At 56.4% G+C, this 9,860-nt stretch overlaps 2 protein-coding genes across 2 annotated transcripts in view; one reads left to right on the top strand and one right to left on the bottom strand.

Moving 5' to 3' along the window:
- OSGEP (O-sialoglycoprotein endopeptidase) overlaps window positions 1-7,318 on the bottom strand; it is a gene marked incomplete at its 3' end in the record, with an annotated part of 76,527 nt that extends 69,209 nt beyond the window's left edge. The window contains exons 1-2 of the mRNA XM_015850446.2: window positions 6,503-7,318; window positions 5,753-5,872 (exon numbers count right to left, since the gene is read on the bottom strand). Coding sequence (XP_015705932.2) covers window positions 5,753-5,872; window positions 6,503-6,617 — 235 coding nt within the window. The remainder of the gene's footprint in view (window positions 1-5,752; window positions 5,873-6,502) is intronic.
- APEX1 (apurinic/apyrimidinic endodeoxyribonuclease 1) overlaps window positions 6,616-9,860 on the top strand; it is a 28,620-nt gene continuing 25,375 nt past the window's right edge. The window contains exons 1-3 of the mRNA XM_015850445.2: window positions 6,616-6,654; window positions 7,672-7,794; window positions 8,386-8,461. Of these exons, the coding sequence (XP_015705931.2) occupies window positions 6,616-6,654; window positions 7,672-7,794; window positions 8,386-8,461 (238 nt within the window). The remainder of the gene's footprint in view (window positions 6,655-7,671; window positions 7,795-8,385; window positions 8,462-9,860) is intronic.

Below are 9,860 nucleotides of genomic sequence, written 5' to 3'. Positions count from 1 at the left end.
ATGGGGTTCTATGGGTTCTCTATGGGGCTCTATGGGGCTCTACGGGGTCTCTATTGGACACTATGGGGCTCTATGGGAACCTATGGGGTATCCATGGGGATCTATGGGGTCTCTATGGGTCTCTGTGGGGTGTTATGGGGTCTCTATGGGGCTCTATGGGGGACTATGGGGTCTATGGGGTCCCTATGGGGCCCTATGGGGTCTCTATGGGGCTCTGTGGGGGCCTAGGGGTCTCTATGGGGCTTTATGGGGACCTATTGGGGTCTATGGGGTCCCTATGGGGCTCTATGGGGCTCTATGGGACAGCGTCCGCGCCACCGCCGCCACCACCGCCAATGGGGCGCCCATCCCCGGCCCTATAAGTGGGGGATGAACAATATGGGGTCTCTATGGGGCTCTATGGGGACCTAGGGGGGTCTATGTGCTCCCTATGGGGGTATATCAAGTCTCTATGGAGCTCTATGAGACACTAGGGGGACCTATGGGGTCTCTATGGGGCTTTATGGGGGACTATAGGGCTCTATGGGGTCTCTACGGGGCTCTATGGGGCCCTATGGGTCTCTATGGGGCAGTGTCGGTCTCTAAGGGGTCTCTGTGGGGGACTACGGGGACCTATTGGGGTCTATGGGGTCCCTATGTGGCCTTATGGGGCTCCACTGGGATCTGTGGGGGTCTATGGGGTCTACGGGGTCTCTATTGGACTCTATGGGGGTCTATGGGGTGTCTGTGGGGCTCTATGGGGCTTTATGGGGATTATTGGGTCTATGAAGTCTTTATGGGGCTCTATGGGGGCCTATGGGGTCTCTATAGGGCTTTATGGGGACATATAGGGGTCTATGGGGTCCCTATGGGGCTCTATGGGGCCCTATGGGGTCTCTATGGGGCTCTATGGGGTCTATGGAGTCTCTATGGGTCTCTATGGGGCTCTGTGGGGGACTATGGGGCTCTAGGGGTCTCTATAGGGGTTTATGGGGATCTATGGGGCTCTAAGGGGTCTCTATGGGGTCTCTATGGGGTGTTATGGGGCTCTATGGGACAGCGTCCGCGCCACCGCCGCCACCACCGCCAATGGGGCGCCCATCCCCGGCCCTATAAGAGAGGGGGAGACTTAATGGGGTCTATGGGGCTCTATGGGGACCTATGGGGATCTAAGGGGGGCTATGGGGTCTCTATGGGGGACTATGGGGCTTTATGGGGTCTATGGGGCTCTATGGGGGCTATGAGGTCTATGGGGTCTCTATGGGGTGGGGGGTATATGGGGTCACTATGGGGTCTCTATGGGGCTCTAAGGGGTCTCTATGGGGGTCTATGGGGTCTCTATGGGGCTCTATGGGGTGTCTATGGGGGTCTATGGGGTCTCTATGGGGCTCTATGGGGTGTCTATGGGGCTCTATGGGGTCTCTATGGGGCACTATGGGGGACTAGGGGAGCCTGTGGGGTCTCTATGGGGCTCTATGGGGCCCTATGGAGTCTCTATGGGGCTCTATGGGGTCTATGGAGTCTCTATGGGGCTCTATGGGGCTCTGTGGGGGACTATGGGGCTCTATAGATCTCTATGGGGCTCTATGGTGCTCTATGGGCCTCTATGGGGCTCTATGGGAGTCTATGGGGCTCTATTGGACTCTATGGGGGTCTATGGGGTGTCTGTGGGGCTCTATGGGGCTTTATGGGGATTATTGGGTCTATGGGGTCTTTATGGGGCTCTATGGGGGCCTATGGGGTCTCTATAGGGCTTTATGGGGACATATAGGGGTCTATGGGGTCCCTATGGGGCTCTATGGGGTCCCTATGGGGCTCTATGGGGGGCTATGGGGCACTATGAACGTCTACAGGGTTCCTATGGGTCTCTATTGGTCTCTATGGGTGCTCTATGGGGCTCTATGGGGACCTATGGGGTCTATGGGTCTCAATGGGGCTCTATGGGGTGTCTATGGGGGACTATGAGCGTCTATAGGGTTCCTATGGGTCTCTATTGGTCTCTATGAGTCTCTATGTGGCTCTATGGGGGACTATGGAGCTCTATGGGGTCTCTAAGGGGTCTCTATGGGGTCTCTATGGGTTCTATGGGGGTTTATGGGGCTCTATGGGGCCCTATGGGACAGCGTCCGTGCCACCGCCACCACCACCGCCAATGGGGCGCCCATCCCCGGCCCTATAAGAGGGGGGGAGACTTAATGGGGTCTCTATGTGGCTCTATGGGGCTCTAAGGGGTCTCTATGGGGTCTCTATGGGGCTCTATGGGGCTTTATGGGGATTTATTGGGTCTATGGGGTCTCTATGGGGGCCTCTGGGGTCTCTATGGGGCTTTATGGGGACATATAGGGGGCTATGTGGTCCCTATGGGGCTTTATGGTGTCTCTATGGGGCTCTATGGGGTCTCCATTGGGATATGTGGGGGTCTAAGGAGGACTATGAGGCTCTATGGGGTGTCTATGGGGCTCTATGGGGTTCTATGGGTTCTCTATGGGGCTCTATGGGGCTCTACGGGGTCTCTATTGGACACTATGGGGCTCTATGGGAACCTATGGGGTATCCATAGGGATCTATGGGGTCTCTATGGGTCTCTGTGGGGTGTTATGGGGTCTCTATGGGGCTCTATGGGGGACTATGGGGTCTATGGAGTCTCTATGGGGTCTCTATGGGGTCTCTATAGAGCTCTGTGTGGGTCTATGGGGCACTATGGGGGACTATGGGGTCTATGGGGTCCCTATGGGGCTCTATGGGGTCTCTATGGGGGTCTATGGGGGCTCTATGGGGTCTCTATGGGGCTCTATGGGACAGCATCCGCGCCACCGCCGCCACCACCACCAATGGGGTGCCCATCCCCGGCCCTATAAGTAGGGGGAGATGTTATGGGGTCTATGGGGTGTCTATGGGGACCTATGGGGTCCCTATGGGGCCCTATGAGGTCTATGGGGCTCTATGGGGGTTTATGGGGCTCTATGGGGTCTCTATGGGGCACTATGGGGGACTAGGGGGGCCTGTGGGGTCTCTATGGGGTATATATGGGGACCTATTGGGGTCCATGGGGTCCCTATGGGGCTCTATGGGGCTCTATGGGACAGCGTCCGCGCCACCGCCGCCACCACCACCAATGGGGCGCCCATCCCCGGCCCTATAAGAGAGGGGGAGACTTAATGGGGTCTCTATGGGGCTCTATGGGGCTCTATGGGGTCTCTATGGGGTCTCTATGGGGGTCTATGGGGTGTCTATGGGGCTCCATTGGGATCTGTGGGGGTCAAAGGGGGGCTATGGGGGTCTATGGGGTCTCTATGGGGCTTTATGGGGGCTCTATGGGGGACTATGGGTCTCTATGGGTACCTATGGGGGGCTATGGGGCTCTATTGGACACTATGGGGGTCTATGGGGTGTCTGTGGGGCTCTATGGGGCTTTATGGGGATTTACTGGGTCTATGGGGTCCCTATGGGGCTCTATGGGGGACTATGGGGCTTTATAGAGTCTTTATGAGGAACTATTGGGGTCTATGGGGGCTCTATGGGGCTCTATTGGATCTATGGGGTCTCTATGGGCCTTTATGAGGACTCTATGGGTCTCTATGGGGGACTATGGGGCTCTATGGGTCTCTATGGGGCACTGTGGACTCATTATCAGGGTCTATAGGGTCTCTATGGGGTTCTATGGGGGCCTATAGGGTCTCTATGGGGTTTTATGGGGACATATAGGGGTCTATGGGGTCCCTATGGGGCTCTATGGGGTGTCTATGGGGGACTATGAGCGTCTATAGGGTTCCTATGGGTCTCTATTGGTCTCTATGAATCTCTATGTGGCTCTATGGGGGACTATGGAGCTCTATGGGGTCTCTAAGGGGTCTCTATGGGGTCTCTATGGGGCTCTATGGGTCTCTATGGGGCTCTATGGGGACCTATGGAGGTCTATGGGGTCCCTATGGGGCCCTATGGGGTCTCTATGGGGCTCTGTGGGGGCCTAGGGGTCTCTATGGGGCTTTATGGGGACCTATTGCGGTCTATGGGGTGTGTATGGGTCTTTATGGGGCTCTACGGGGTGTTGTGGGGTAACTATGGGGCTCTATGGGGTTCTATGGGGGCTCTATGGGGGACAATGGGGCCCTATGGGGACCTATGGGGTCTCCATGGGGCTCTATGGGGGACAATAAGACCTATGGGGTATCTATGGGGCTCTATGGATCCCTATGGGGCTCGAAGGGGTCTCTATGGGGTCTCTATGGGTTCTATGGGGGTTTATGGGGCTCTATGGGGCTCTATGGGACAGCATCCGCGCCACAACTGCCACCACCGCCAATGGGGTGCCCATCCCCAGCCCTATAAGTGGGGGGAGATGTTATGGGGTCTATTGGGTGTCTATGGGGACCTATGGGGTCCATATGGGGCTCTATGGGGTCTCTATGGGGCTCTATGGGGTGTCTATGGGGCTCTATGGGGTCTCTATGGGGCACTATGGGAGACTAGGGGGGCCTGTGGGGTCTCTATGGGGCTTTATGGGGACCTATGAGGGTCTATGGGGTCCCTATGGGGCTCTATGGGGTCTCTATGGGAGACAGTGGGGACCTATGGCGTCTCTATGGGGGTTTATGGGGCTCTATGGGGTCTCTATGGGGCTCTGTGTGGGTCTATGGGGTCTCTATGGGGCTCTATGGGACAGTGTCTGCACCACCGCCACCAATGGGGCGCCCATCCCCGGCCCTATAAGTGGGGGGGAGACTTAATGTGGTTTATGGGGGATCCATAGGGCTCTATGGGGCTCTAAGGGGTCTCAATGGGGTCTCTATGGGGGACTATGGGGTTTTATGGGGGACTAGGGGGCTCTATGGGGCTTTATGGGGACCTATTAGGGTCTATGGGTTCCCTATGGGGCTCTATGGGGTCTTTATGCGGTCTATGGGGCTCTATGGGGGCTATGAGGTCTATGGAGTCTCTATGGGGCTCTATGGGGTTTATGGGGGTCTATGGGGTCCCTATGGGGACCTATGGGGTCTCTATGGGGGTCTATGGGGTCTCTATGGGGCTCTATGGGGTGTCTATGGGTCTCTATGGGGCTTTATGGGGATTTATTGGGTCTATGGGATCTCTATGGGGGCCTATGGGGTCTGTATGGGGCTTTATGGGGACATATAGGAGGCTATGCAGTCCCTATGGGGCTCTATGGGGGGCTATGGGGCACTATGAACGTCTAAAGGGTTCCTATGGGTCTCTATTGGTCTCTATGGGGGCTCTATGAGGCTCTATGGGGACCTATGGGGTCGATGGGGTCCCTATGGGGCTCTATGGGGGTTTATGGGGCTCTATGGGGTCTCTATGGGGCTCTATGGGGCTCTATGGGTCTCTATGGGGTCTCTATGGGGCTCTATGAGGTCTCTATGGGGTCTCTATGTGTCCCTATGGGTCTCTATGGGTCTCTATGGGTCTCTATGGGTCCCTATGGGTCTCTATGGGTCCCTACGTGTCTCTATGGGTCCCTATGGGTCCCAATGTCCCCCTATGGGTCTCTATGGGTCTCTATGGGGTCTCTATGGGTCACTATGGGTCCCTATGGGTCTCTATGTGTCCCTATGTGTCCCTATGTGTCTCTATGGGTCCCTATGGGTCCCTATGGGTCTCTATGTGTCCCTATGTGTCCCAATGTATCTCAATGGGGTCCCTATGTGTCTCTATGGGTCCCTATGGGTCCCTATGTGTCTCTATGGGTCCCTATGGATCCCTATGGGTCTCTATGGGTCCCTATGTGTCCCTATGTGTCCCTATGTGTCCCCACCTTTAGTGAACGCGACCCCATCGATGTCCTTCGGTCCCATCCCAGCGTCCCTCAGCGCCTCCTCGATCAGCCCCAAGATGGCGGCGCGGTGATGGCGGCTCACAGGGCCGGGAGCGAAACCTGAACCCGGAAGGAAACGGTCACGTGACAGGAAGTGACCCCCGAAGAAACAGGAAGTGGGGGGGGGCCGCCATTAACAGGAAGTGGATATCCATTAACAGGAAGTGGAAGTGGGGGGGGACAGGAAGTGGAGGAAGGGGGACAGGAAGTGGAAGTGGGGGACAGGAAGTGGAAGTGTGGGGGTCCCCATAAACAGGAAGTGGGGTCTCCATAACAGGAAATGGAAACAGGGGAAACCGAAACCGGAAGTGTGTGGTGGGGGGGTTGTATTCATCAACCGGAAGTGGGGGGTGGGGGTCTCCGAAAAACCGGAAGTGGAAAAAGGAAAAGGGGGGGGGGAGGGGAGGGAGTGTCCTCCATTAACCGGAAGTGGAAGGAAGGGGGTGGTCACCCATCAACCGGAAGCGGAAGTAGAAGGGAGGTTCTCCAACAACGGGAAGCGGAAGTAGAAAGGAGGGAGGGGTCCTCCACCAACAGGAAGTGGAAGTAGAAAGGGAGAGGGGGTTCTCCAGCAACCGGAAGCGGAAGTTGAGCTCGAAATCAACCGGAAGCGGAAGTACGAAAGGAGATGGGAGACGCTTCAATCAACCGGAAGCGGAAGTGAAAAGGGAAGTTCCGGTGTGTCCTTACCGTGTCCCGGCGGTGTCACGTAGGTCGCCCTGCGGTTACTCAGCACTTCCCCGTCCCGAACGATCCCGGCTCCCACTTTATTGGCCGAACCCTCCAGGCCCAACACGGTCGGCATGGCGGACGGCTTCTTTAAGGCCCTATTTCCGGTTCCGGTGGGAGGGACTTCCGCTTTTAGCCCCTCCCATCCACATCCGGGTAGTAAAGCAATGAGCTGAACCCGTCTAGTCGACTTTACGGGTTCACTTCCGGTTCCGGTGGGAGAAACTTCCGCTTTTAGCCCCTCCTACCAACATCCGGGTTCTAAAGGAACGAGCTGAGGCCTCCTAGTCGGCTCTAAGACCCCATTTCCGGTTCCGGTGGTAGGGACTTCCGCTTTTAGCCCCTCCTACCAACATCCGGGTTCTAAAGCAATGAGCTGCAGGAGTCTAGGAGGATTTAAGGGCTCGTTTCCGGTTCCGGTGGGTGGGACTTCCGCTTTTAGCCCCTCCCACTCACATCCGGGTTCTGAAGCAATGAGCTCAGGCCTCCTAGTCGACTTTACGGGCTTACTTCCGGTTCCGGTGGGAAGGACTTCCGCTTTTAGTCCCCGCTACCCACATCCGGGTTAGAAACCAACGAGCTACGGGCATCTGGGAAGATTTACAGGCTCACTTCCGGTTCCGGTGGGAGGGACTTCCGCTTTTAGCACCTCCCACTCACGTCCGGGTTCTAAAGCAATGAGCGGAGGCCTCCAAGTCGACTGTGTGGTCTCATTTCCGGTTCCGGTGGGAGGGACTTCCGCCTTTAGCCCCTCCTACCAACATCCGGGTTCTAAAGCAATGAGCTGACCCCGTCTAGTCGACTGTACGGGCTCACTTCCGGTTCCGGTGGGTGGGACTTCCGCTTTCAGCCCCTCCCACCCACATCCGGGTTGGAACCAATGAGTTGCGTTTGTTCCTAGGGGAGACTTCCGGTAGCTTCACGAGCCACTTCCGGTTTACCGCAGCGCCAATGACGTTGCGTCACTTCCGCTTTGCCGCAGCCCCACTTCCGGTTGTGCTCGCACTCACTTCCGCTTTGCCGCAGCCCCACTTCCGGTCCGCCAATGCGATGGCTTCTGGCTCTCATCGCGGCCACTTCCGGTACCCGTCATTAACACGTGACACTGTGCGACTTCCGGTGTTCTTAAGACCTTGATTTCCGGTTCCGGTTTTCGGAGCGAACAACACAAGGGCACAGACCGGTCCGAGCTCTGCTCCGCTTCCGGTGTTTCCATGCTCTTCTACTTCCGGTATCGACGTTACTTTCCGGCTGTGAGTCCAACTTCCGGTTTCTTCCTGCTCCCTTCACTTCCGGTAACCAGCTTCCGGGTTTCGGGAATCACTTCCGCTCAGCTTGAACGTCACTTCCGGTATCCAAGTGTCTTCATGCCCTACTTCCGGTTCTTTTCCGCCTTTTGCGGACAACTTCCGGTCAGCCTATACCTCACTTCCGGTATCGCGGTGTCTCTATGCTCTACTTCCGGTCTTTTACCTTGTGACGTCACTTCCGGTCTGCTTGTCCTTTCCCTCACCGCTATTTTGTACTTTATCCTCTTTCTATCCCAACTTCCGGTTGGCGCCGACGTCACTTCCGCTTCCGCCATATCCCCGCCGCCATGTTGTAGTTTTCCTCCCGAACTCCAGACCCCGCTTCTCGCAGTGACGTCACTTCCGCTTCCGCCCCATCCCCGCCGCCATGTTGTAGTTTTCCTCCCGTACTCCATGTCCTTCCTCTCCCAGTGACGTCACTTCCGCTTCCGCCCCATCTCCGCCGCCATGTTGTAGTTTTTCTCTCCTCCCGCCTCTTCGCCGTGACGTCACTTCCGCTTCTCGTCCTTGCGACGTCACTTCCGTTCCTCGAAGGCACTTCCGGCTTTCGGAGACACGAGGTGGAGCGGGATGCCGAAACGGGGCAGGAACCAGCAAGATGGCGGACAAGGTAACGGGGGGGTATGGGGGATATGGGGGGTCTATGGGGCTTTATGGGGGATATGGGGGCATTGGAGTTTCTATGGGGAGCTATGGGGACATATGGGGTTTCTATGGGGACATATGGGGTGTCTGTGGGGCTCTATGGTGGGATATGGGGGGATATGGGGTTCTATGGGGTCTATGGGGGGATATGGGGACATATGGGGTTCCTATGGCGATCTATGGAGGGATATGGGGTGTCTATGGGGCTCTATGGGGTGTCTATGGGGCTTTATGGGGGATATGGGGGCATATGGGGTTTCTATGGGACTCTATGGGGACATATGGGGTGTCTATGGGGCTCTATCGGGGATGTAGGGGGATATGGGGTTCTATGGGGTTTCTATGGGACTCTATGGGGGCATATGGGGTGTCTATGGGGCTCTATGGGGCTTTATGGGGGATATGGGGTCATATGGGGTTTCTATGGGACTCTATGGGGACATATGGGGTGTCTATGGGGCTCTATGGGGGGATGTAGGGGGATATGGGGCTCTATGGGGTTTCTATGGGACTCTGTGGGGACATATGGGGTGTCTATGGGGCTTTATGGGGGGATGTAGGGGGATATGGGGCTCTATGGGGTTTCTATGGGACTCTATGGGGACATATGGGGTTTCTATGGGACTCTATGGGGGGATATGGGGCTCTATGGGCTCTATGGGGTGTCTATGGGGCTCTATGGCGATCTATGGGGGGATATGGCGTGTCTATGGGGCACTATGGGGGGATATGGGTTGTGTATGGGGATCTGTGGGGCTCTATGGGGTTTCTATGGGGCTCTATGGGGGGATGTGGGGCTCTATGGGGGATATGGGGTTTCAATTAGGTGTCTATAGGGCTCTGGGGGGATATGGGTTTTCTATGGGGCTCTATAGGGATCAATGGGGTGTCTATAGGATGTCTATTGGGGGATATGGGGTTTCTATGGGGACATATGGGGTGTCTATGGGGCCCTATGGGGCTCTATGTGATGTCTGTGGGGTTCTATGGGGGGATATGGGGCGCTATGGGGTGTCTATGGGGCTCTATGGGGTGTCTATGGGGGAATATGGGGCTCTATGTGGTGTCTATGGGGTGATATGGGGGATATGGGGCTCTATGGGGTGTCTATGGGGGGATATTGGGTGTCTATGGGGCTCTATGGGCTCTATGGGGTGTCTATGGGGCTCTGTGGGGGGATATGGGGAGCTATGGGGGGATATGGGGCTCTATGGGGTTTCTGTGGGGTGTCTATGGAGCTCTGTGTGGGGATATGGGGCTCTATGGGGTTTCTATGGGGGTATATGGGACATACGGGGTTTCTATGGGGCTCTATAGGGGATATGGGACTGTATGGGGTGTCTGTGGGGCTCTATGGGGTTTTA

Source organism: Coturnix japonica, unplaced genomic scaffold, assembly GCF_001577835.2.
Source record: "Coturnix japonica isolate 7356 unplaced genomic scaffold, Coturnix japonica 2.1 chrUnrandom460, whole genome shotgun sequence".
Taxonomy (NCBI): Eukaryota; Metazoa; Chordata; class Aves; order Galliformes; family Phasianidae; genus Coturnix; species Coturnix japonica.
The sequence above is the reverse complement of the archived record's forward strand: the minus strand, read 5'-3'. Positions and strand labels throughout refer to the sequence as shown.